The sequence below is a fragment of the Pholcus phalangioides genome, unplaced genomic scaffold (assembly GCF_987345545.1).
Source record: "Pholcus phalangioides strain wild (caught in Gottingen) unplaced genomic scaffold, Ppha-v1.0 ptg000007l_1, whole genome shotgun sequence".
NCBI classification, from domain to species: Eukaryota; Metazoa; Arthropoda; class Arachnida; order Araneae; family Pholcidae; genus Pholcus; species Pholcus phalangioides.
In genome coordinates this window covers 40,222,814-40,250,652 of record NW_028301600.1, presented here as the reverse complement: position 1 = coordinate 40,250,652, position 27,839 = coordinate 40,222,814, and the positions used below count along the sequence as shown (strand labels likewise).

General features: G+C 37.0%; 1 protein-coding gene across 3 annotated transcripts; it reads right to left on the bottom strand.

The window, feature by feature from the left end:
* Positions 1-678: 678 nt before the first annotated feature.
* On the bottom strand, positions 679-26,453 carry LOC149085280 (MFS-type transporter SLC18B1-like). Of its 3 annotated transcripts, none has more exons than XM_089233201.1 (13): positions 25,918-26,453; positions 18,020-18,115; positions 16,613-16,686; positions 14,196-14,343; positions 12,302-12,370; positions 12,075-12,159; positions 10,900-11,039; positions 8,875-8,973; positions 8,350-8,441; positions 6,216-6,311; positions 5,541-5,615; positions 5,292-5,385; positions 679-904 (listed from the first exon to the last, which is right to left on the bottom strand). In XM_089233201.1, exons 1-13 carry the CDS (start codon positions 26,140-26,142, stop codon positions 758-760), a joined length of 1,440 nt encoding a protein of 479 aa, XP_089089327.1. In that variant the 5' UTR covers positions 26,143-26,453; the 3' UTR covers positions 679-757. The 3 variants fall into 3 exon arrangements, with proteins under 3 accessions (XP_089089327.1, XP_089089329.1, XP_089089328.1); XM_089233203.1 differs by lacking the exon at positions 25,918-26,453 and adding an exon at positions 24,402-24,543; XM_089233202.1 differs by lacking the exon at positions 25,918-26,453 and adding an exon at positions 21,502-21,705.
* Between the last annotated feature and the right edge of the window lie 1,386 nt (positions 26,454-27,839).

The following is a 27,839-nucleotide window of genomic DNA, read 5'->3' as shown; positions in this document are numbered from 1 at the left end:
AGAGTGTAATCGGCTACTTACTTCATAAATCCGATGCACTCAAACAGCAGCACCTCCTAGAGATAGGCCTCCGAACGGGTTATCAAGTTCATCTGTAACATCATTAAGATTACCTTGCAAGTTTGCCACATTTTTAACCATAGCATGCTGTTTCGTTTCTTATTTTGGCGTAGAATCTTCCTGGTTGGCTCACAAATACCACATGGTGATTGGATGTGGGGCATAGAAATCACCAATTTTGTACCCGATCATTTCTTTTCCGCACAACGATGATATTCCCTACGATTTTCCCTGAATATTCTGAAGGAAAATGTACTACTTGCTGATGTCACGACCAGCGTGCGAAGGCCTTCTATCTCTAGGAGCTGCGCTGACTCAAATCACTCCAAAATTCATCGATAACGAAAAACTGGTTTTTACTACCAGTACGATTCCAACTTTTTCAGATTTGGGATATTGTGCTCAAATATTATGTAACTCTTCGAATTGCTATTGAAACTTTAAATCTCAAATGCGTGTTAAAATATAGAGTAAGACCCAGATCTGGCCCTTGATACCAGGGCCGTAACTGAAGGTGAGGAACAGGCTGGTTAGACTGGCAACCCTGGCCTCAAATATCAAAGTAATGGCGTAAATATTTAAAATATCAAAGTCATTAACCGTCAGTAGGATTCAAAATTGTGAAAAATCATAAAAAATAGTTTTATATATATTCAGTCTTTTATATACACTTATAAATAATTGATAATTTAAAACATCAATGTATTGCATTCGGGCAGCAAGTGCTGGAACTGAAATCCGATATGGTTCTCTTAGCCTTTCGCCGAATCAAAGGATCTTTCTCGTTATCTTTAGATTTGCTGCGACGCCATTGAGACACTATGTAAGCTATGACAATAGACATCTGCGGAAGAAAAAGGAAAATGTGCATTTCAAAAGTTAAAAAAAAAAGCTGAACACACACAAAAAAAGTTGAGAATGTAATGCAATAAGAATGAATATTTTTGATATTTACAGTGCGTCCGAAATGAGAATAGAGAGAGGTTCACCTCTCGAATAAAAAAAAAATCACATAAAAAAACCTAGTACTGTGTAATATTACGCAAATTTATGTTGAGAAAAAAAAGAACTTATAAAAAAAACTTGCAAATCATGCCATACAAATTAAATTTGCGGGGAAGGGGAGAAACAGAACTTAGCAGAAACTCCTTTCTGGGTTTGAAACATAGATTCACGTTCCATTAATAGGGAATTTTTCCTCTTTTCTTAGCACTATTAATTCATAAAATCCCTCTTCAGCATTTTAACAAGTTTATCTAATATATGTTTTACTGATTTTTTTCCCTATAGGACAAAATACACTCATGTCCATAAATTGAGGATAATGCCAGCTCCGGCAAATAAAGGTTCAGAAACAAAACAAACGTTACTTATTCACAAAGCCCATTTATTAAACAGAAGATAAAGAACAAACACGATAGTGTATGTATGATACCATTCATAAAAACTACGATTTTTGCTCCCTGGAGCAATTGTAAAAAATATCTCCTTTACAAAAACTTACTATTACATGGTTGGTATGATGGTTAGTACATTGTATGTCTCCCATGCGATGAAATACAGACCTTACAACGCCTAGGCATGCTGAGTATCAAATTATCGATCTGATCTTGGCGAAGATCACTCCACTCAGCAAACAATGCTCTCCGAAGTTCCGGTACACATGTAGGAGGTGGTTGACGGGCTGCAACTCGTCGGCCAAGCATGTCCCACACATGCTCTATCGGATTCAAGTCAGGTGAGAATGCTGGCCATTCCATACGGGTTATATCCTCAGATTCAAGGCATTCGTTTACGATGTTTGCTCGGTGAGGACGGGCGTTGTCATCCATAAACACAAATTCTGGCACCCCTAAACAAACGTACATGTTGTTCCAGAATGATGCCCCGATAAATTTGGGCTTTCATGGTTCCGGTTTGAACATGCAGATCTGTTCTGGAACCCAGTATAATTCCATCCCAAACGAGCAATGCTGCACCACCGTAACGGTGTCGTTCAATGATGTTATATTGGTGGTAACGGGTACCTGGCGTTCTCCATATGAAAGTCCGACGTGAATCAGACTGCAAGCTAAACCTGGACTAGTCGGAAAACATCACACAAGCCCACTGTGACGATGTCCACATTTGCATGTTCTCTACTCCAGGCTAATCGCTGCCGACAGTGAGTTGCCGTGAGCGGAACACATCTGACAGGCCTGCGAGCATATGGACCAATATCTCCCAAACGTCTGTACACGGTTTGCCTTGAAACTGTGGTACCCGTGGCTGCAGATAGCTGACGAGGCAGGTGGTATGCTGTGCTCCGTCTGCTTCTTTTGGCAGTTACTGCCAAATACAGGTCTTCATTCGGCGTTGTAACTCGGGGGCGACCTGTACTGCAACGTCTACTGACATTTCCGTTATCTTGGAATCGTTGCCAAAGCCTAGAGATGACACTTCGGGCAATTCCAAGTTCCTCGGATACTTCCATCTGAGTACGCCCACATTCCAGGCGGCCGATAATTCTACCACGTAAAAAATCATCCACATGCGTCCTCTGTGTCATAACTATTAGCTTATGGCACTGAGCGCCTTACAGAACTCTTGTGAACAATTTTACTTCTTTGCCACCATTCCTTATATACCCCCCTCTTACACTCTCGTCATTGTGACGTACCATCGGCATCATCTGGTGGCTTCCCGAAATTTGCATATCATTCTTGCAGATGTGTGTGATAATTCTACAGGTGAAATTTTCACTTTAGATTTCGACTTCCGTGTGATTCTGAATTATCCTTAATTTATGGACATGAGTGTAGTTGCTTTCAATTTTGTCCCTATAAAACTGAAAAAAAAGTAAAACATTTTCAACCCTATAATTCTGCTGTACTCCTTGCTACAAGCACATACTTCTCAAACAAGTCTATCCCATATATTTTAGATGGAGGTTCAGGTCCGGACTACAGGATAGCCAGTATACAATGTGGATGTCATTGTTAAAAAATCATTTAAAAGTGGACGAACTGCAGTTGATTATATGTGCATATAATCAACTGCATTTTTCAAATGTTTTGAAAAGCCGACGTTCTGAGATCGAGATACGTCAGTGCTCGTGCTTGTATGCAGCGGATACATCCCGTGCCGTTCTAACGCATGGGACTACCCGAGCACGGCCCGAGGGCTTCAAGTACAGAGGGGCCTCGTGAAATGAGATCTGGTTAAAATTTTTGAAAATAAACATGTATCGCCAGGTAGGGGTCCAGAAAAAATCACTTTGCCCGTGGGCCCAGGATGCTGTTAAGAATTCCCTGAATACATCAACCTGTGTTCCTGTGTTTGACAACCAATGAAAGTTGAATGATTGTAGGGCTTCCTATCATGATTTCGTCAAACGTAATGATTAAAATTCTTCGCAGGGTTGTCTGCAAGCCATGTGTGAAGCTAGACTGATTTTTTTTCCATTTACCGTTTTTAAGATTTTCAATTTTCATGGGGGTTGGAGTTTTCTTTTCCAGACACACTATGGTCTTTAATTTATTAGTTGTGTGCTGTGTGCTTTACTTTTGGCTAGTAAGTGCGTACATGGATAATAAGTAGCTCAGCTAAGAGTTAAGGTATGTTTTAAGTTTCACATATATTTATTTACGTTGCGAAAGAATAAAATAAATTCATTTTAAGACATTTAAATATCGGAAAATCTTTCGCGACTCCCTGGGGGCCTAAACCACAGTTTAGAACCACTGTCCACGTATAGAGCCTTCTGATGTGGCCCACGAACTTAATCTAATACGAATACTGTCATGATTTATAAAAAAAACTTTGAACATTTAAATAAGTGAACCACAACACATTGTCTATTCGAGATTTTACTAATTTTTTTTATTCTGGGAATCGGGTGCGGTAGCCCAGGTCGATAAGATACTCGCCTAAAGTACCAAAGGATGTTTATAGGTGTCGCGAGTTCGATACCCGGTTCGTCTTTGTCAGAAAACTTTCCTGACACAGGGATACAACAGAAACTGCGACATGACCACAGAAAAAATAGCTACCGCAGGGAGTCTGCCATCGAGGGGTTAGCGCACCAACCTCTCGATGAATATAAAAAACAAGCCTGCCGTTCGGAATCGGCAATAAATTGTAGGTCCCGGTCTAATTAGCCCTCGCGTGCAGAAAATGACCAGATCAGAAACTGTTGTACAATCAATAATGTTTGACGGGAGGTTGTTCCAGTCGGTTATTGTTCGAGGAAAGAAACTAAATTTGAAACAATCTGTGGATAGAAAGATGGGTTTGAATTTTTGTGAATGGTTAATTCTTTTTGAAACGAATGAAGCTGGAGTTGGAAAATTGGAAGTGTCGATATGAAAATGGCCATGAAGGATTTTGAAAAGGAAGGTTAATATAGAGAGATATATCTACGGGTGAAAAGCGGTTGTGCATATCGAGTTGGCGTTTGCGTTCAGTGACGGAGGGAAAGGATGACCACAACAATTAAGAATGAAGCGGGCGGATTTATTTTGAATATATTCTAATTTGTCTATGTTTGAGAGAGTATGGGGGGAGGGGGGTCCCAGATTTCACAGGCATATGAGAGCAGGAGGGATGTACGTTTGGAAGCAGAGATGTCTGAGGTGACGGGTGGAGTTTTTGTGGTTCCGACGAAGAAAAATGAAAATTTAAGAATATGATTTGGAATTCCATATCGGGACCAGTGGAGTGGGTTTTTTTTTAAAAGGTTCAGAAGGCCTGCTTGAGTGAAGAAGACAGGAATAGTGTTGAATAAATGAATCGGAAAAGAAGTACTGAGAAGGAGTGGGGTCCAGTGCCGTCTTAATGCATGGCCCCACCCGGGCACGGCCCGGGGGCCTCAAGAGAAGAGAGGCCCTCACAAAAAGGAGATCCGGTTGAAATTTTCTAGGATTTACCAGGTAGGGCCTCCAAAAAACCACTTGGCCCGGGGGCCCATGATACTCTTAAGACGGCCCTGGTGGGGTCAAAGGAAAAAGCCCGATTAAATTCTGTGGCGATATCGAGGTGAGAAGTAAGGTCGATGTTATCGATTTTAAGGGAAGACGGGCCTGCTGATTTAGGGCTGAGAAAATTCAAAAATTTTGAAGGGTAAGTTTTAAGGTATTGAGGTAAAGAGTTAGGTAATTTGTTTTTTGGCGAAGGATGAGATCTTTAAGGTTTGAGATCTTTATTGTTTTTGATTATGTATAAGGATTTTTTCCTCTATTGCAAATACTTACGAAGAAGATTTCCAAGGCAAATATTACTACAGTTCCTAATTCATAGCCAGTAGAATCGAGCAACAAACCACCTAAGGAAGGCCCTATAAAAGCACTAGAAGAAAAAAATCATTCCACATAAGGCGTCAAAGTTTCATAAGATCTAATTAATTCAATTAATTATAATTCTAATTAATTCATAAGATCTAACTAATTATAAGTCTAAAATTTATTGGTGTAATTATGGAAACAAAATCATTTTAGACCTACCCCAATGAACAAGATGATGCAAACAGAGCGGAAACCATTCCGAAAGTGCCCAGGTTTTCAGGAAATCCACGGGCCCTGCGAAAAAATGGGAATACAAAATATCAACTTGATCTTAAGATTAATTTTTGATTGTTTCAACATAGGCATAAACTTATTGGAAAAATGGGAGGACTTAAAAATGTTGGGGGGGGGGAGCACCCTCAAACCTAGTATTTACATATTTACATAGGGTATTATGGAGATGGTAGCAAATACAGTAAAATCCCTCTTAACGGACACCCCTCAGATGTGGTCACCTTTCTTTTACAGTCAAATAATATAATTTCCCCGTGTGTAATAAAAGTATGCATTTCAAACCCCCTGAATAACGGTCACCCTTCTTTTACGGACAAATTTTTTTTGTCTTGCCGGTGTCAAAGAGCCGGTAAAAAAGAGGATTTACTGTATATATATTGGGGTGGGGGCTTGGGCCCATGCGCGGATACAAGTTTACGCCTATAGTTTTAAACGGTAGCGATTGGTAAATTGCATGCTGAACAGAACTAGTGTTGTTACGCACTCTTTACACCAGTTGAGTAGGTTTTTCCCATGATAAAAAAACTAATGTTTCAAGATCTATGAAATGATAAAATTTAAGTAGGATCTAATCACAAAAAATCTAAAAACATCTCTTACAGAGTGTGCTGCAAGCAACCAACAAACGATGCTACTAGCTTTGCTGATAGTCCCAAACCAATCACAACGAGGCTTGTGATGACTAACCATAATTTTCTAGAATAAAAGTTATGAAAAAAAGTTACATAACAATTTTTTTAATAAAACAATCGAAATATATAGCACCATAACTTTTTGAAAAAGTCAATAATTTAATAGTATTGATAATTATTACATGCTACTAACCAGAGGCGTCGGAAGTGTTTCGAACCTGAGGGTACTCATCTTGAGCTTTATGTAAGAAATTGAGATTTTTGAAATCAATTTTAGGTGGTCAGCCCAAGGCACTAATTACCGTAGGTGCTCGATCACTTACAGCACCCCCGGCTCCAACGATTCCCATTGAAGATGGGGATAGAGTAGGATTCGAAGATGACATCAGCGTCTGATGTCATATGATATTGATTACAATGGGAGCGCATTACACAACCATACTAGAAATACTGTACTATATTTCTAGTGTGGTATTGGATCGCCTCCACCCCCAAGAGCCAGATAATATCGGAAAAAGTAGATCCAGAGGGAGGCGATGGGGGTCAAAAATATGGGTTAAATTTACCTGTCCCGTATAATATGGGATAATCCAATTCACTTACACAATAAGTCCCTTCTCCGACACATCTCTCTGGATTCACCTGCCTCCGCTCCATTCTGAATCTGAAGATCTCTGCCTCCGATCAGAGACGTACGCAGGGGTTTACTCAGGGGAACCCGAGCCCCCTCCCCAAAAACCAACCCAAAATTAGAAAGAAAAAAAACGTTTCTGGGAAAAAATTGAAACATCGAAAGAAAATGCCCATTATATGCTATATTAACCAATTTCTGTTAATGTAAATGCCTTTTGAAGGGTTATAACTCAAAATTTCTCGGAAAGAAAATATTTGTGTACCCTCCACAGGTCGATCCTGTGTACGCCCCTGCCTCCGATTCATTCGCAGCGCTGAAGATTCTTACCTTTACACCATTTGAATCTGAAGATCTCTACCTTCAATCAATTCGCAGCTGAAGATGCCTGCCTTCGCTGTATTCGAATCCGAAGATGTGTGCCTCGGGCTTCATTCTCTCGCAGCTGAAGATGCTCACCTCCGCTCCATTCTCAGCTGAAGATATCCTCCCTTTCCCTCCCTCAGGTGCGGATCCAGTCGGGGGATAGGAACGTTCGCTCCTTCCCAAGAGCAGAATAATATGGGAAAATTTGTATGCCCATAAAATATGGGATAATTCAAAGAACTTACACAATTCGGCCCTCCCGACACATCGTCTTGGACCCGTTCCCGTGAATGCAGCCACTTCACTACATATATGTATATAGAAGGTAATGATGCCCCGCCCCATTGTGTCGGACAAAACAACGACCAGTGATTGATAATGATTTTTTTGGCCCACGATACATCAAATCAATAGACTTTCTGGATACTATGCCGAGGTGTGAATTTGGGGAAAAAAAACAAACTTTTGGGAAAAAGTTCACACCTCGGCGTAATATCCAGAAAGTCAATTGATACAATTGATTTGAACCACCAGTTATCTCTCTTCCTTAGTTTTTTATATATTTTTTTTTATAAAGAGTGGGAAATTTGAGTAATGAGATTCAGACGAATTCATAGTTTTACTGTACATAAAACAGGGGGGGGGGGGGCAAAAATGATTTTGCCGCCTCCACCGCTGTAAAGTTCAATGATTTTATAATGGTGTTTTTGACTCCACCTAGAACTGCCACGCCCTAGATTTTGCCACAAGAGATAGTTACCTCTTTTGTCTTCTCTAGTTCTGGCCCTGCATAAGAGTAACAGAAACCGCAAATTCGGAGAGGCTGGATTGATGTTTAGGCCTATACTAGTACTAAGTCACATCAACCTATACAAGTAGCCTACTGTTATATAAAAAACGATGAAACAATGACCTTTCAGTGGTATAGGGGATGAGAAGAATTTCCATCACTCTCGTTTTAATAATGGAAAATCATTTTTATGCTCGGCATACAATTTATAAAAACCTACTATATCTCCTAAGTGTTTTAAGATAATAACGTAATTTTTTTTTTCTCTTCATCGAAATGTAAGTCAGTCAAAGATTTCGGACGCATAATACTTACGCATCGAATGGCAAAAAAGGGAATGGGCCTATAAACACCAGTCCAATGCTAACGAAAACGAAGCCAATGATGGTTACAACATACGGATTTGCCTGAAATTTGAAAGGAAAAAACAAGTATTTTTTGAATTAATGATCATTCAACAAAATTTAAAATGAATAAAAATACGAAATCAGATCATAAGCGGATACAGGCCCCTCGAATGGAGGGGGGGGGGAAGCAAATGTCTACCTCTGCTCTTCCCCACCTACATCGATAATACTCTCTTTTCACTGAACGAGGGCGGAGGCGTGTTCGACCCTATCGCTTCCCCTCTGTGTCTGCTATGATTAGACATTGATAAATCAAGTTAAGAGATTTTCTCCCACAATATGCTTTTTCATTCAGGAAATAAAAACAAAGTAGGCCTAATTAAGTTAAGCGAGTTAAATGTTACAAATAGGTAATACAGATTTTTAAACATTTGATTGAACAACGAAACCGTGTTTTGCAGAAAAGAAAAAAAATTAAAATTTCAAAACTTACTCCTTTATCACAGAATCTTCCCCATATCGGTGATGTGAATGCGTAAATACCTCCAGTGATGGTAAATATTGTTCCTAAAATCACAGGCTTTAAACCAAACTGTAAGAGAACAGATTAGTGTTCAATTTTACTATATGATACGACTTACTTGCTGCATCTTATAATGTGAAATTGAGTATAGCGGGAAAAAGAATAATAGCCAAAGTTTCTCATTTAGTAGACACGGTGTTAGTGCATTTTCGGTTCAGAGTATCAACAATACTAGTCACTCAAATGACCGTAGAGCTGTTTTGCAGGCTTGTATCTCCGAAGGGCCAGTGTTCTTTTCCGTGATTTCAACTGCCAAGAGTTGGGTTAACCAGTGTCCTGTACTAGGAGTACAGTAGTTTCTTCGTTTTTCAACGTGCTGGTCTACGCTAGTTTCCAGATTACGTATTTGCGAGCTATTTCTCGATCAACACAGACTTGTCGCAATGAGAAATTTAATAATTAAGTGATAAAACGCATGATTCTACACTATACAGACTGGCAAATTGTTTGCACAGCAGATATCTCTACAACCCTTGATACATATATATACATACATACTTTCAATTACAAAAAAGTTTTCAAATGACGTGCAGTTACTTAAAATCTCAAAATTTGTTTGATCGGCCGTATACACAAAAAAATAAACTTTTTATATAGTCCCCATGTGCTAAACCTTCCAACTATTGAAATATAGATCACGCTCTGAAAAGTCATTTGCAAAAAATTTCATACTTTCAAATGCAATTATTTACAGAGATATTGTAAATGTATAAAATCACTTGGTTTTGGCAGCTTATCACTGTGTTGTAGAGCTTTTATTAGCCCAAAAGTCGCCATTTTTAGGGACAGCACACAAATATAATGTGAACTTGACCATTTTATTTTTTATTCATAATGAATAACAATTAAATTTTTGGCAACTATTTTGACAATTACAGAATTTTTACAACTTTGAATTTAATTTACGTTGCGCACGTGGGCGGAGATGACATGAATGGCTGGGGGGGGGGGATCATGATAATGATACCAATTCATATACATACATGCATATGCATTAGATCAGCCGGCTCCGTCATTGACGCGGGGGGGGGGGGCAACCCCCGCGTCAATGACGGAGTGTAGTTCACAAATTGCGTCATGGTTGCGCAATTTGTGAACTACATCCTCAACCATTGGAGATAAATGCTGGAAATTTCAAAGTCAAATACCTCCGTTAATGATAAAATATGAAAATTTTTGTGCATGAGTTCTCAGAATCATTTTTACATTTCATTAACTGAAAATTTTAGCAAACAGGATCTACATAAAAAGGTAATTTTTTTTCTTTTTATATGTCCACACACACACGATACCGCACGTCAGAGCAACCGCACATCATTTTAAAAACATGCTTTCGATTACGAAAGTTTTACAAGTCAACGGTTGCAGCGATATCTGCTGTCAGGGCCACAACTAGGGGGGGGGGGGGGGCAAGTGGTTCAGGTGCCTCTAGCGCCGGACCAGAGAGGGCGAAAATTTCACCCTTTAACCTCTCCAACATTACATGGGAGTGCCAAAATGCGTGCTTGCCCCGGCTGACAAAGCATCTATTTGCGTTCCTGTCCTGCAAATATTTTGGGACAGCCTGTGTACGGCAAAAATACGAATATACATGTATGTATCTTCATAAGCACATTCTCTAATATAAGCTGTTAATGTCGGAACTACCGCACTAAGTCCTAATTATGCTCCGATCAATGGCAGAGAGAGAGAGTAAACGCATAATTTTATAACAAGTTTTTCCACGGATCGGAGACACCTAGAAAAAGCTACCTATGTCATGTCTATAAAGAGTTTAAATTTGTGTTGGGGTTGAAAGAGCAATAACGCCTTGACACGAGACTAAATATCGATTGAAAAAAATAGAAAACAAGTTCTCGATCGTATCTTAAATCGATTACAGTATCTTAAAAAAACTTGACTAGTTCCTTTAAATATTGTAAAAGAACTACTTGCCTTTCTAAGGTGAGGTTCCAAAGTTGCGACATTAAATCCGATGATTGATAGAGACGATACTATAGTCAAAGCACTTGTAACTGTACCAAAATCCATGAGAAAAGCTTTCAGATTGCGTTCTGGGGGCGACTCCACTTTTTCTAGAAGAAATTATGATGGTAAACTTGGTGTGTTTAGTTTGAATTTGGAATAAAATCTTTTTGACTGGCACGATCCATTCTTACAATTTGAATTTTTCATTTTCCTCAGGAGTGAATGATCATTTCATTATCAAGTATTTCCATTTAAGTATTATCATTTCATTATATTTGATCATTGATGATAGTGTGATCAAGATTACTTCATCACCGACTCCAAAAGATGCCAATCATTTTCGCGGATGAAAATTTTGAAGGTTCTGCACTCATTCATGACGATCAAGAGCGGGCCCGTCATTTCAATTTTTTCCGGGGGGGGGGGGGCAAAGAACACATACTCAATGTATGTATACATGTATATGCAGGGTGTCCCATCAAGACCACCCAAACTCTGCACAGCCAGATTCTTCGCTTGGAATACATAAAAAATGCCCACAGAACTGTACGACCCATAGTTTTCGAGAAAATTGCGAAAGAAAAGTATGACGTCATATCCGGTGCAAGGAAAAAAGCTTTATTGGAAATATAAACATCGGTATTTGCATGCCTCGATATGCGTGATGAATATTTTGAACATCTTCCTATGTAAACATGTGCAAATACCGATGTTTATATTTCCAATAAAGCTTTTTTCCTTGCACCGGATATGACGTCATACTTTTCTTTCGCAATTTTCTCGAAAACTATGGGTCGCACAGGTACAGTTCTGTGGGCATTTTTTATGTATTCCAAGCGAGGAATCTGGCTGTGCAGAGTTTGGGCGGTCTTGATGGGACACCCTGTATATACATGTATATTTGTGCATATATATTTGTTATGGGCATCTTTTTCTCAAGCAATTCTCCTGTTGTGGCCTTGTATTTGTATATACCATTTCTGGTGTATTTTTTAAAGTTGTGGAGGGCAATCGCCCCCCCCCCTTTATCCCCGGGTCTGATGAACCAGAAAAAAAAAAACCTATATTTTTTGTAAATACTACGAATTACCTCAAAAATTTTGAAATAAAATTCAAATGTTGTCAAAGAAGAACCAACATACCAACTTTAGGCAGAATGAAACCTAATATCGAGCCCCCAAAAAGACACGCTCCACATACGACGAATGGAAGCAGAAAACCTCCAACCTATAGAGAAACAGAACAGAAATTGGTTCAGGATTTGGTAAAACTCTCTTAAAAATGACTTATGGGTTTTTCTTTTATCAAATAAAGACATTGATTTTAGATTGCGTTGAATAGTAGAAGTGAAATTCACTAAAAGGCTTACCTCATACAAAGCTCCACCAATAGTTGGCCCAACAATCAGTCCAAAACCAAAAGCGGTCTCCATGAGAGACTGAAATAAGATATATTAATATTATTTATTAATGATAATAATAAATGAGCCATAATATCGGTTATATTGGGGATATTTATGGTATATATTTTATATGGTACTGTACGTACTGTTATGGTATATAAAAACTGATCAGTTATTATTATTCTTTGAAAAAGATTATGTCTATGGCTTAGTCTTCGTATTCTAACTGGAAAACTATTGGTTAATAAAATAGAGTAATAAAAAAATATAAACAAATTTTCTAACGCTCTGACTGGTGAAAGTTTGGTTAATTTTCTTATTTGTTGTCGTAATGTTGAAGAACATATTCCTAAGTATAATTTGTGATTTCAATAAATTTTTTGCGTGTTTTACTTTTTCTGACAAAAAATGCCAAATGTAACAGTGTCGCAACCATTGCATTGTATCAGAAGGACAAACGAGATTGTGACATTGTAAAATCTCTTGGTATTGCCCGTTTACTTGTCAAAGAAATTAAGCGGTTTAAGGAGCCAGGTCATGATGGTGACCATCCAGGCTGGAGAAAAAGCAGCACTGGCAACCAAACTAGGAACTACCAGCTCATCAAAAATGAAATCTACTGGCTTGTAGCAATTATAAATAAGAGCTACTGGCATTCGGAATGCAAGAGTCTCAATGAGAAAGATCGCCCGTGAAACTTTCAATAACCGAGAACCCGTGTTATAGCAAAACAAGAACTTGGACTGACGGCTTACTAATTTTGAAGTGTCCATAACTTACTGTGTGTGATGAAAATAAGTGAGTACGGCTGAAAAGATGTCGTGCACTGCCACGTTGGGCCGCTGGTAACCGATGGGATAACATTCTTTTCACATATGAAAAGCTCCTCACAATGAAGCAAGCGCACAATCATCAAAACGATAGATACTGGTTTTCAGATATTCCGGGATCATCCGTCATTGTTCAATGACGTCGAAGTCCACAAACCGTTATGGTTTGAGATGGAGTTTATTCCAATGGTGAGACACCCCTTTCGTTTTTTTGGGAAAAAGGGTCAAAATCAGTCAACATGTTTACCAGAAAGATATTTTGCCAGCTGTTGTGCTTCCATGGTGTCAAAAGCATTTTGGAAAAGACATTTGGACATTCCAACAAGATTCAGCGCCAGCTCACACAGTAAAAGGCATCCAGCAGTGGGTGCAACGCTCATTTTCCTGATTTCATGACATCTGCTGAGTGGCTACCATATTTCCCTGATCTCAACACGATGGATCACATCATGTGGTCCATTTTGAAGAACAGAGCTTGTGCTAAGAGCTACCAAAGTTTGGCATCGATGAAGAAAGCTCTGAGTCGGGAAAGGGATAAACTTTCTAATGAAGGGTGCGGCGGTAAGCTAAAATTTTTACAAACTGTTTGAACCTTTGTATCGCAACCAAAGGCAGCTACTTTAATTAACAAATGTATATGTTAATGTTAAGAATGGTCAGTTATTTTTAATTTTAATAAAAAAAAGTACTTGGGGAAATGTTGTATATACAGTCGAATCTCGTTATAACGAACTCCAAGAGACCGGAGAAATCATTTCGTTATAAAAGAATTCCAGGGTTTTGCATTGTGTCGATGTGAACTAATCTGGGGATTAAAAAAGTGTTCGCTAAAACGAGATTTTCGCTATAACGGTATTCGTTAAAACGGGATTCGACTGTAGTTATTTCTTTGTCACCCTGTAGTAAAGAATTGCACCTGCTCTAAAGTTGCAAAAAACGACATAGACCGTTGTTCTGCCGAATGCTTCAATTGTCTTCATCATCTACAAAATAACACTGAGTAGTGAATAACAAATTGAATGAGCACTTACAAAAGTCGTAGCTACAGAAGAAGGAAACTCTGAAGCTACAATTGTGAAACTGGCTGTCATAAGAGCTGCGGAACCACATCCTTCGATAATACGTACTACAAATGCAAGCGCGATGAAGGGTGTACCATCTGGGACCCGATCCAATACTCTAGAAAAAGAAATACTTACGTAAACAAAAAGTTTTATATCAATTTTGATTACAGCAGGTATTTGTTTCTGACGTTTTTAATAATATCCAGAAACAATATCTGCTTGCCTGGCAGTCGACTGGTTAGCGTGCTAGTCTTTGGCTGTGTAGATCTGGGTTCGGACACGGATGTCTACTAACAATAACCAATTCCCTGGACAGATCATATGGATCTCTTGGGAATACGAGAGGATCACGTCATTATTTTTTGTTCGAACCAGAGCCACCAGTTCTGTAACCGAAAAGGCACTAATGCCATGTACAAAGATTCAGAGCCATGGCGTAGAAAGAAATTTATTTCTCAAAGAGACGGACTACTGGTATTTCGAGGAAGACACCTCCCCCTCCCACTACGACCATGCAAATATGTTATATACAGTATATGTAACATGCTACCGGCAAATTATGAAATCCAGGCATTCTATAGAATGCCTAGGCAAAGTATGGAATAAAACCGGTATTTCATACTTTGCCTGAAACGACCAGGCATTCTGTATTAAAGCAAACGAAAAAATAATCCTTAAGTATGAAATGCAGGCATTCTATAGAATGCCTGCATTTCGTACTTTGCCGGTAATATATATAACATTATATCTGTACCTCAGAATCATACTATCGTATGTCTATTTTTGTAAATTTTGAAACATTATTTGTATTCTTGTAGTTCTCATTCTGTAATTCAGGGCCATAGTATTGTATTTTAACTAAAATAATTTTAAAAATCATTTTAGTTAAAATACAATACTATGGCCCTAAACTAGTGACAAGGTTGCGATATCACGCCAGTATTATGCCTACAAAAAAAGATAAAAAATCTTTCACCGTTACAGCTAAAATCACCCGCATAAGAAGTGTTAAATTAACAAATCAATTTAAAACTTTTATTCACGTAAATCGATGCATTTTGTTTCTACTTTAATTTGATAAGATAAGAACCAATTACTTAATATTTTAAGGTCATATATCTATGCTTTTTAGGTTATAAATGCTTGCATATTTTTAAGATTTTTAGGTCATAAAAATCCGAGCCCTAATCATCACGTAATCCATGTGTATAGTGAGGAAATTCAAAAATAGAAAGGAGGAGTTGAAACAATTTGACTTTTCTGTGTCCATTCTTTGTTCGAAGTACCTCAGAATAATTTCTACGAGGAGCATATGCTATACTAAGAATCATCATGTTTAATTCTTGAAGAGAAAGAAGGAAAAACTAGCATTTTTGAGAAGTCTTTTGACGTTATAGTGAATATTTCCTAATTTTCAACTCACTATAACCGAATTTTTGTTTTGTATCTTTAACATTAGCTATTTGACAATCACTTGCAAATCATTCGTTATAGTGAAATTCTCGTTATAAGCCGTACTCGAAACAACAAACTGTTTACTGAAATAAAAATTTTTTGGTTGTTTTCAAAATTGAAATAAAATATTTAAAAAGATGAAAAAAAAGAAGTGCGATATATATATATATACACATACATTTTTTTTTTAATAATGCATCTGCGATAATTTTACTTCCGTAAAATGAAAATTAGGGGGAATATACAGAAATTAAAAATTTTATTGGGCCTCCAATTAAAAAAAAAAGTGACTTGGTAAAATTTTTGCCTCTTTATGAAACGAAAAAAAAAAAATCACGCCGTAAAATTTGGATTAAAATTCAATTGTGATTTCGATAACTGAAATTCTTAATTTTTGCCAACTTTAACGTACCAAAATTACCACGTATGAAATAGAATACGGAGACATATGGTAGAGCAGAAGGAGTAAATAAAAAAATCGAAAATTTCAATAAGCAAAAATCAAATCTCAATTGGATCTCCATTTAAGTTTCATGAGGTCAATTTCTTCTGATATAATTGAGAGAGGATTAAATTTTCCTAATTGATATTTCTCTGACTGGAACGGGGATGTGTAAAAATGGTAATTGTTACATTTGGACCAATCATTATTTTACGGTTAATTGAAATAATCACAGCTCAATTTTTTTTTCTTTTTTCTGGTATTCTTTTAGTACTTCAATTTTAGAATCAGCCATAGAAATTGTTTTTTTTCCAGACAGTCTTCGTGAAACACGATGTACATAGAATTCAGTGTAAAGCACTTAATTGCATTATTCAATCCATTGTAGAAGAAAAGGTTTATTGTGATATAAGCAATATCTTTTGTGTTTGCAGGAATAAGCGTCACTCAATTCGGAAATCAAATACTGTAATGCATGAATAGTTACCCAAATGCTGCACAGCTGAGTCCTTCAATAATCATTCCAGCCATCAAGATAAACCTTGGTGTTACATGAGGTATCTGCAAGACGATTTTTTTTTAATCAAATAATTGCTCTTAATTTTGAATTCACTATAACATGTTTTTTTTTTTTTTGTCAAATATTGATAAGCTTAAATTTTGCCTATACTTGTGGAACCTTTAAAATTATTCTTCATGGCTTCTCAAAATCGCTATGTCGAGTAAACTGAACAAATGGTGTTTCTAAACTAATACTATAAACTTCAAGGGGTTATAGAATACAATCGGAACAAACACTTTTCACACTATAAAGTATGGTTCCACGTGCAGCAGTTGGCGCTAGAGGGAACTAACGCACGATTCCACACAAGTTGGAAAAGAGGAAAGGCACAGAACATGGAAAAAAATACTTTAATAAAAGTAAATAAACATCAATAACTGCTTGACAGGTCAGAAAAATACAATAAGAGAATAAATGGAACGGTTGTCGAAATTTTGAACAGCTTTTTTAAGTGCTTTTTTTTGTTTGTACGTAGTGACTGATGTTCGTGCATGTCATTTCTCCTGTATTAAGTTCCTGTATTAATCTTCATGTAAATCTTATTGTATTATTTCATCATGGCAAGCAGTTATTGATGTGTCTTGATTAAAGCATTTTTTCCGTGTTTCGTGCCTCTCCTCTTTTCCAACTTACATCGGAAAGTGTTTGCTTGAGCCAAAAACTGAAAGCGCTCTCTAGTGGCCAAATACTGCCTGTGTGACCATAATTTAGTGAAAAAATTGATTTCGATTATGTTCTCTAAGCCCTCGAAGTTTGTCGTATTAGTTTGGAAACAACCTGTGTAATGGCTATAGTCATACTTTGGTAGATTTTTACAATTTAACTTCATATAATTCAATATTAGCTCTCAATTTTTGAAGTTGGAATCACCTTTATTCGAAGTAGAACGATAATAAATTTTTTTATGGCTGAAGACCGGGGTTGCCTAACCCCATAATAAACTGATATAATCCATAATGAATTAGATTTCAGTAGAATTGATCATACTTGGAATTGACTTGTGAAATAACTTTAGCTCTCTGTGATACTAACACGTGCTGTATAAACAATTCTTATCGCGCGTACAGTTTATTATTTACAGTAAGGCTAAAGTTTGTTTGATCAATTCTTAAGTGCTACTTGAGAGTTCTTTTCTCAGCTTTGTTACGTTATCAAAAAAATATATAGATATTTCTCAGCAAACACTGTTATCGAATTGCTCTCAAGCAAAGAATTGTAGAAAACAATCGATCTTTGAGGATAAAAAAAGTGGACAGAAAGGACTTGAATGATAAAATAGAAAAAGACCGCAGTCGTGTTAATTTAAACAATCGTAATGAAATTTGGACTCACTATTTTCCCGTAAATGGGAGACATGATGACAACAGCCAGCTCAAAAATACCGAAAACAAATCCATATTGAGTTGGTGTTGCTCCTTTTAATTCTGCCTGAAAAAAACAATGATTGATGTAAAATTAAATTAGACTATTTTTTAAAAATATCAATCACCTAGGTTTGTCAGATTCAGGAACTCCAAAATGAGGACGCGCGTGTATGCTTCCTTGGCCACGTCACTTACCTCTATTTGCAACAGATGGCACCACTACATTGAAAAAAAAAGACAGCAACAATAGTTTTTCAAGCAAAACAGAGCTACCATGTCTAATTTTCTGCCTCTGATCATCAAAATGACAAGATCCTAATTGCATTATTGAAAAAATTTCATCTCTCAATGCTTGGAAATTAATGAATCAACCTCCATCTTTTCAAGGGTGGGTTTTTTTATTTCTTTCGATACTGTTCCAACAGTATCGAAACAGTATCGTTATAGCCGTGGCCCGTGGTTACCGGTGGAACCACGGCTATAACGGCATCTAGACTATAAGATTAGTCAAAGCACATAAATATGTACGAAAAAAATTATACAGATGCAGACAGACAGAATATGCTTCATGGTGGAATTTGTTAATATAAATAAATATATCAATAATTGTCTCATAATTTAAAAGTTAATTTAATCACTCCTAAGTTCAATTAATTTCAAAATAACCTTCAAGCAGTTGTTAACCTTTTTATCGCAGAAATTGCATATACATGCACTTTATATATTGCTGCCAACGCCCGAAATTGGCCAATTCGCGATGGGGCCACCCACTTTGCGAATTGGCCAATTTCGTTAAATATTGACGGGCTAATGCCCAAAATTCGGACATTGGCAGGCCAGTTCGCGAAGTGGCCGATGATCTTCGACCAAAGTCCGATAACAAAAGACATGATTTGGGCTCATCTTCAGGTTGGCGTATTTTTCGTGATAATTATGTCCATGCTAGTTATGGCAACCCATCAAACCGCAGTCACGGTGCGGTAATTATTTTTCTCCAAAATTTGGCAGAAAAACTGTTTATATAATTATTTTTATATTTTTTTTTTCTAAAAAATTTAACTTTTTCTTCTCCCGTCACATGGAGCTAATCCAATACAGCTGCTATGTGTACACATTCAGGAGCGGATCTATGAGGGCCGCAAGAGAAATACGATTATGATAATATTACATTCAATAAATCCGTTGAAAATTATTTGTATCAATGTTTTTGATTAAATAACAAAGTCAACAAAACCTTTGACCACAAAAATAGAAAAAAAACTTGGGTATTTTTTTCGAAAAAAGTCGGAACAAAGAAAAAAAACCGTGACTGCCCAGAAAATACGGGACAATGCAGGACGCATGGTCACCCTTCGCAGTGTCACAAAAAAAAAAAAAATCGCCCCTCCTAACAGCGATCTCTAGATCCGCCCCTATAGACATGTATCACACGTTGGCAATTATAAAAAGTGAATTTAGCTCCTACCGGTCCGTCTTACATCAGCACATTGAGCTTTGGCCAGGGATCTCCAACAACTTCACGAAATGGTCGGCTAAAGGCCGAATTATTTCTGCAATTCGAAATTTGGCTATAACTCTTAGCCATTTCGTGTAATGGCCGGCTCCGTCACAAATTGGCCGCACTTCGGGCTGTGGTAGTAATATATACATAATAACATGAGCAAAATAAATTATTGGCCAAAAATTAAACATTTATACATATAGAAAAATTATCATTATTCCTGCAGAGTTGAGGTAAAAAATAAGTACGAGCTATTTAAAGCTCGTACTTTTGTGTATTTCATCCATTTTTCATGAAACATTTTCCAATTTTGATACAATTACTACTTAACCGTACATGCACCTCGTACACATTCTTTCAACAGAATTTCTAACGAATTGGTGCATGCCGGAATGTGTGTTCTGACTGAATGTGTGGTCCTAACATACTTATGTTATCAGAATTGTGTATTTTCCCGTGTTCTTGCTGGTACTACCATCTGTCTTCCATATTTTGAAATAAAGATGGTAAATGCTTGAATTTTCATGTTATGTTAGTATCGTGTTGTAGGTCTGCCTACTCTCTGCGGAGAGAGACTTTTAGGAAAACTGTTCGCATTCACACGTCGAAGTTGAAAAACCGCAGGAAACCGACTTCAGCCTACCATAGGCGGAGATAGACTTAGAAGTCTGGGGGGGGGGGGCACGGTCATTATTGCTGGGGGGGGGCACGATGATGATGATGATGTCAATTGATATACACGTATATACATTAGATCAGTCGACTCCATCTTTGACGCTAGGTGGGGGGGGGGGCAACCACCCCCCCGTATCTCCGTCCATGCAGCCGACCACCACTGTGCGTCAACGGGGTTCAAACCTGGATTCTCACGATGAAAGTCCAGCACGATGCCCACGTGACCGCACAGTGGCTGAACAATCACTGCCGTAATTTGACTGAGAATATATTTGCTTTATATTTCAGATGAACCCATTCCTTTTACAACTCTGTTGCCCTTTAACAACCTGCCATGGGTCCTTTTTCATTTGAGGTTGGCCCGTGACCCCCTTAGAGTACCTCAGGGACACCAGGGGGGCCATATAGGCCTAGGTTAACACCTGTATCAACATACATAGCCATTTTTTTTGCTTCTAAAATTATCGGCCTTCTTAAACACATGAATGTGTGTATGATTGCACACACAATGCACATCGATACAATTCAAAAAAGTATAAAAATTGCACAAAAAGTTTATAATTTTACTGAAAAACACACTTTAATTACAACTCCGTATGCCGGAGATAAAGGGCACTATGTTCATTTTTGTCAATATTAGAACAACGCTATTAATTTTTGTACTTTCGTTATCCTACTCAGGCATAGGTAAGTCCTCTTTTAATTAATAACAGAGATTAATTAATTAATAACTTTATTTAATAACTTTATAATTATTTAATTAATAACTTTATAAAACAAGCAAGCCGTATATAGAAAGATAAACAAAAAAAAACACCTTTTAACTGCTCTCCTGTAAAATTTCCCTTCTGTGACGGTGCCCTTTATCCCCGGCATACAGAAATATTAAACAGCTTGAAAACAATCTTCAGATTCTACAATTTCATTTTATTTATACAGTGAAACCTCGCTCTACAACGATAGATCCCTCTACAAGGATATTTTTTCAAATCGTATATTGGGAATAGCCTATAGTCTAATGTTAAACTCCTATCGATACAATGCGCGCGATATCCTTCACTACGACAAATACAAATACAAATACAAATACAACGCCACAACAGGCAAAATGCCCAACGAGGTGGCTGATAAAAAGATGCCCATAAAAATATGGCCCCCATAAAAATATTCCTCTATAACGACATTTTTTTAGATGATTTCGAAACTGCTAAAACGATATATATATTTTTTTATATTTCGATCGAATTACATTCAATATATTCTTAAATTCCTACCAGTTTTTATTCTTTCGATGGGATCTGATGACATCGGTATTTTGCACTATCTACACCCTTTAAAAGTGTTAATGAAGTTGTCGTAAAGCTACTTGAAAAATGAACATACAAAAAGTATTGTGCAGTAAACTACTCTTTATACACGATGAAAAAACGTACTTGAATTTTACTCAACTGATCGATTCCTTTTTTTTCCCTGTGAATAAACACTCATAAATGCATTTTATGGTTGTGTTAACAACGCCAATTCAAAAGAGATGCCAACAACAGCATAAATTTGGCGGCGCTTGATAATAATGCTACCTCTCGATACAACGCGATTATCTCTTTGCAACGATATTTTTTCTTGGTCCGCAGAGTATCGTTATATCGAGGTTTCACTGTATATAGCTATCAGCGTTAGAATTAAAAAGTTACGGACTAGTGAATATGAGAACCTACTGGTCCACAGACATCATGACTGGTCCTATAAACCACAACTGTTGATTTTGTGTTGTGGCTTTATCAAAAAGCAAGTGTGGAGGTTTAAAGAGGCATTCTTTTGTAAATTAAATTTTCAAAAAACATTCTGCAAAAGATATTCTCTTCTAAGAAGATATATGCTAAATGATTTGTTAAGATTTCAACGACAACATTAATTAAGAAATAATTGATACAAAATATCTTCATATATTAAATGCACGTTGTTTTATTTTTATTTTTTAGCATATTCAGCAAACAATAAGATATTTTCAGGTGTCGGGGCTGCCAAGACGGACAAAAAAGGACACTGTGCTGTCTCAGGAATAAGGCGCGGGCGAAAGGAACCACCCACATTTTTGTCAGACAGAAAAAAATAAATTAGATGGATCCTAAAGTATTGAGAATCAGCCGATATTCACTACTCAAAATAATATTCTAGTACAATGCTATTATTTAGACAAAAATTCAATAAAATTTCAGTTTAATTTATGAGAGCATAAGAGATTAAGATGGCATGCAAATACCGGAAAAGTATTGATGCAAAAAGATTGAAGCACCAAGTGGTACATATACTGTATGTATACACGCAGCATCTTAGGGCCCTTTCACACGGAGCGGATGTGGATCCGGAAGAAGTTTTAACTATTGGTACATACACGGATCCTTTCAGACGATGCGAAATGCGCCCGCAACTTGGAAGTGTTCGTGCGGGTCCGGGTGGCGTCCGCATGTGTTAAAACCTAAGTACGGGCTCCCCATCCGCACATACACGTTTTGTACATTAGGTTACATGGAGCTATTCACATGACGCGGGTCCGGGTCGAACTCGCCCGCATCTTTGGGTATCTTTAAAGATGATTTTGCATGGAATTTTGTTAATTATTTGCCATAAATACCCTTAAAAACACCATATGAAGGTCCTTGTTCATCAAAAGCATGTACCCACATTCACATACGTCTATCCATCCGGTTCCTTCCGACATAAAGGAGATATAACAACTTTAACTGTCTACGTGGTGTTACATACTTTAACACAAGTATTTTTTATTAAAAATTTTTTTTTAATTTTATGGCACAAAATGTGGGTAAATTTTAGCAATTTTTGAAAATGTTGCATGTTAAAGTTAAAATTTAAGAAAAAATAACTATCAATTAAAATCCTAAAAGTTCGTGTTAAAATATCGTATACTGGGATGACTTCGTGCCACTTTTTTGAGGCTTTTCCTTAATATCTTCCCTTTTGCTTTGCCTAGGCTGTTGAAGATTTTACTAAAGGTAGCCTCATATCTCAGCTTTCGATTTCTGGTTTAAAAAAAGATTATGACGACAAGGAAAGGACAGTGAATTTCTTTCGCGTGGCACGTAGACATCCGCTGGGGGGTGGCGACTATGTGCCATCACTTTTTCTCGCCTGTCACACCCATTTTTATTGAATTCCGATTGTTAACTTTTTACTTGGAACCCTTTGGAAAAATTATTTCTGCCCAAAATTATTTTATTTAAAAATTCAAAAATGACAATCTCTGGAACCTAAAAAATCAGTTTATTGACATTTTTAAGTAAAGAAAGCATTTATTTTTACTTTTTTTGGAAAATCTTAATTCCCTGAAACATTAACAAAAATAAAGACTTAAAACTCGAAAATAAGGCTCTTAAAAAAATAACACTTATAAATATAACATTCATTTCTTCGAATCCGCTACAAAGTTGTTGTCCCTGCCAATAGGTCAAGGTTCATGGCCGGAGATACGGGGGGGGGGGGGCAGCGTCAAAAATGGAGTCGACTGATCTAATGTATATGTGTATATATGAATTGACATCATCACCGTGGCCCCTAGACTTCCAAGTCTATCTCCGCCTATGTCAAGGTTTCTTGATTTCATTACGATTCGGCACCTCGGATACCAAATTTCGTCAGCTGGGTTAAGCCATAAGTAAAATTTGTCAACTTTCTTCATGGCCATTACACACGCCTCCCCAATATGATCAAAAATGGTGAGTATCTGTTTGTTTCTTATATATATCACACTAATTACGACCGTATTCACCAACAGTTTAAACTACAATCGCAGGTGAAAGGATTGAAGATCGAAACGGATTGGTTAAATTAAGGATTTTAACAAATCCGTGTCGATCGCTAATCCTTTAAACTGTGTTGGTGAATACGGCCGTAAGAGTCTCTTCAAGTGTTTCATTTGAGTAATTGCGGTAGGGTCGACTACCCAGCTTCCACACATACTTGCGAACCATTGCTGGGACAATAACAAACTAGTGAAAAAAGGGCAAAAGAGCCCTGAAAAAACAGGTGGCACAAAGTCACCACCTGAATCCCCATTTTTTTTGTTTATGCGTCATATTTCTGCCAAAATGCAGTATTTTTACAATTCAAATAGGTATTTCTAATCGTAAGTAACTTCTACATAGAAATATTAAATTACCTAGTGTCCACAAAGCACACTGCACCAGGAGAGGTTTACACGCACTTGAAAAATTTCGTGTAAATCACAATATAACCTAAAAAAATTCTCTAGACAACAGCTGATGCAATAAATGCTGTCGTTGAGTCACCTACAGCTTCTGAATCGCCACGAAAAATTTTGAAACCGATTGTTCATCCATACGCTCCCAGGAAGCGCTTGCGTCCTAAAATCCGTGAATGGTACATAGTCGGAACCTTGGCAGTCACCCCAGTTTACGATATGTGACACCATTATGTTGAGACACAGAGTCTCAAGACATTTGAATGAGTGATGTTTGAAAAAATGTTCCTTATCTAACAAAAACTTAGTTTTGAGAAAAAAGCATTTTAGTGAAAAACATTAGCACATGTGTAATGCCCGTCAACAATTTATATTAAAATATTTTAAGAATATTTTTAGTATAGGCAGAACCTTCCCTTTATTCATACTTCACAATTTTATTTTTAAACAATAAAATAAAACTTAAAAAACTTAAATACTATAAAAAAAAACGCGCTATTCACGTACAGCGTTCACTGGGTGAAAACAAAATGAGTCTAGAGATGCGCGCGAAACGACAACAAATATGTGCTCGTGTGAAAAGGCATGCGGATGCGGACCCGGGTCCGCAATCCGTGTGTAAGGGGCCTTAAAATCAGTCTCACTCACAAATTTTTGAATTTCGGTAGATGCGGTTTTTTAAATATTTTTTACAGCGAATAATTTACTGCTACTGGTCCCGCGGACTGCTCCATTTTTTTCCTCGGTGGTCCGACCGTTTAATCAGTTGTCGGGGACCAGCGGACCACCAATGATTTCGAACGCTGGCTATGATTTGCTATAATAATTGCTACATATACATATAAAAGATTGGTTGGGGGCACAGAATTTAAATACCCTTCAGAAAGTCACCACATGTGGTATCATCGTATAGGTAGGCTGGATTTTTAGCACAGCCGGAATGCATTTTGATTATGGAATGCATTAATTTTAATCTTGAAACTTGGACCGGCTCCATTTTAAATGATAAATTATGATTGCTAACGTTGATGAATCGAAAAAAAAAAATTGCTATCGCAGGGAATTCCCCCATCGAGGGGTTAGCGCACCAACCTCTCGATGAGTATGAAAAACAAACCTGCCGTTCGGAACCGGCAATAAATTGTAGGTCTCGGTCTAATTAGCCCTAGCGTGCACAAAATGACCGTGGTGCAACAAGTGATCAAATGATTGAATCGAAAATAAAAGAACGATATCTTCTCTAAACGAGAAAGTTCGAAACTGATTCGATTTCCTTGTGGTACGAGATGAGGTAAAAGTTTCGGTAAATTTATGCAGAGTACTGTTGGGGGAAAAACACCGATCTCTTCTCTCTCTTAGGATACATTCTCTGATGCATTCGATACATAGTGATTATAGACGTCGAAAATAAAGTATTTTAGTTTCATATTTACACAAATAATTAAATAAAAGGTTCAGCAAAATTAATGCTTACCTCTTTTGGGAAAAAAGGTGCCTGTAGCGACATACAAGCTGCACCCCAAAAGTTCATGTACGATAAAGAAATGAGAACATAAATTTTTCTCCACCCTTTCTTGCTCTTGTTGTTGCATTCTTGTAAAGGTCCACCATTTTCACTTGGTAAGTTTTCATTTTCCTTAAAACTCGACGATTGATACGACGAGATTTTTTGATCTTGAGATTCGTCTAATTTCGTCATTGAGACGTTTATTAAAAACAATAGATTTATAATGGACAGGAGAAATATTTTTTTCTTAAATTTTTTTTTCCCCACAACTATACGGATTCAAATTTTACATCACATCGGTATTTTTTACCAGAGATAGAGCTCTCATACGCAAGTTTTTCTTTCCACCTATTTTGACAAATGTACCTTGGTCTCTCTCTCACTTTTTGATGCTGAGAATACTAATCTCGATCCAACCACAACACCGGAAAACTATTTCCTGCATGCACAGGAAGATAAACGCGCTTCGTTCCTTCTAAGAGAGTCCGCGATTTTATTTGGCCTAGTGACTTTCCGCATTTTTAGACAATGCAACTAATCAGTTCGACATGGAGTGATAAGTTTTATTATCGATCCACCATGTTGTTGTGTTTACAGACCACTGCTATCGTTTAAAGTTTCTTCGATCAAATGAAAATTAACAAATATTAACTAAAACAGTATTAATAAAATAAATACTGTGTTTGTACACTTTTTAGTTTTTGTGATTGCATTTTTTTAATTTGGTTGCTGTATTTTAGTAACATATGACATCCATACCTGTTATGGGCATCGTTTTCTCAGCCACCTCGTTGGGCATTTTGCCTGTTGTGACCATGTATTTGTATTTATTTGTATTTTGCATTTATTTTTGGGAGATGTGGTCTCGTAAAATAATATTTAAGATCTTATTTTCAAGTCAGCAGGTCTCTAATATTTTCAAAACATTAATTAATTAACAAAGTATACACTTTAAAAGTAAAACGAAACTCACACCTAAACCCGGGGCCACACCGGTCACGTACATTTGAATAACTTAAATATCCAACTTCAAGAGAAAGACCACAACTAATAACACATATTTTCCCATCCACTGGCAAGGTTATGCTAAAATCTATGCTCTGCATAAATTTGCCAAACTTGCCTAAGCATATATATATAGCACATTGAATTTGCTCAAAAGCCATTCAGAAGAGAATGTTCTCAATTATATTTGGTACGTAGAATTAATTTTATGGTTTAGTTATACCTCTTCCTTCACTTCCCATCGATTACAATTGAACAATTTTTAAATTTTTAAAATTAATTTTAATTACTAATTAACAAATTTTTTATTATTAATTACCATTTTTTGTTTCTAATTAACATATTATTAATTACTAATTTTTTATAATTGGCGGCCCACTTGAGGGATAATTTCAAAGAAAATGGCCCGGGGTTCAATTGAGTTTGACACCCTTGGGGAGATATAGATGGCTTCTTTCGTTCGAGTCCCGGCGGAGACGTGATGACTTTTCTTTCCGAGCTCACCTCAGCATAATATCCGGAAAATAACTGTTTCCTTGACACCCTTGGTTTACATTAGAGATGGGACGAATAGTGATTTGGCCAAATAATGGAATACCAAATATTCGGCAAATGTTCTGGCCGAATATCAATTTTCTTAAAATTATATTAGCAATTTTATTTATAATTAATTTTAGTTTTTAATTGGAAATAAAATTATTGGTAATTTTAAATGATTGATATAGAATTTTAATTATGCAATTTATCATTTAAATAAATATTAAAAAACTGGTAATTAGACCGGGATTGCACTGTAAAAGTCTGATAAAAGATCTTTTACAAAACTTGAAAAAATCAACCAACCTTGAAAAATCGACCACCTGTGTTTATTGGTTGCATTTTCC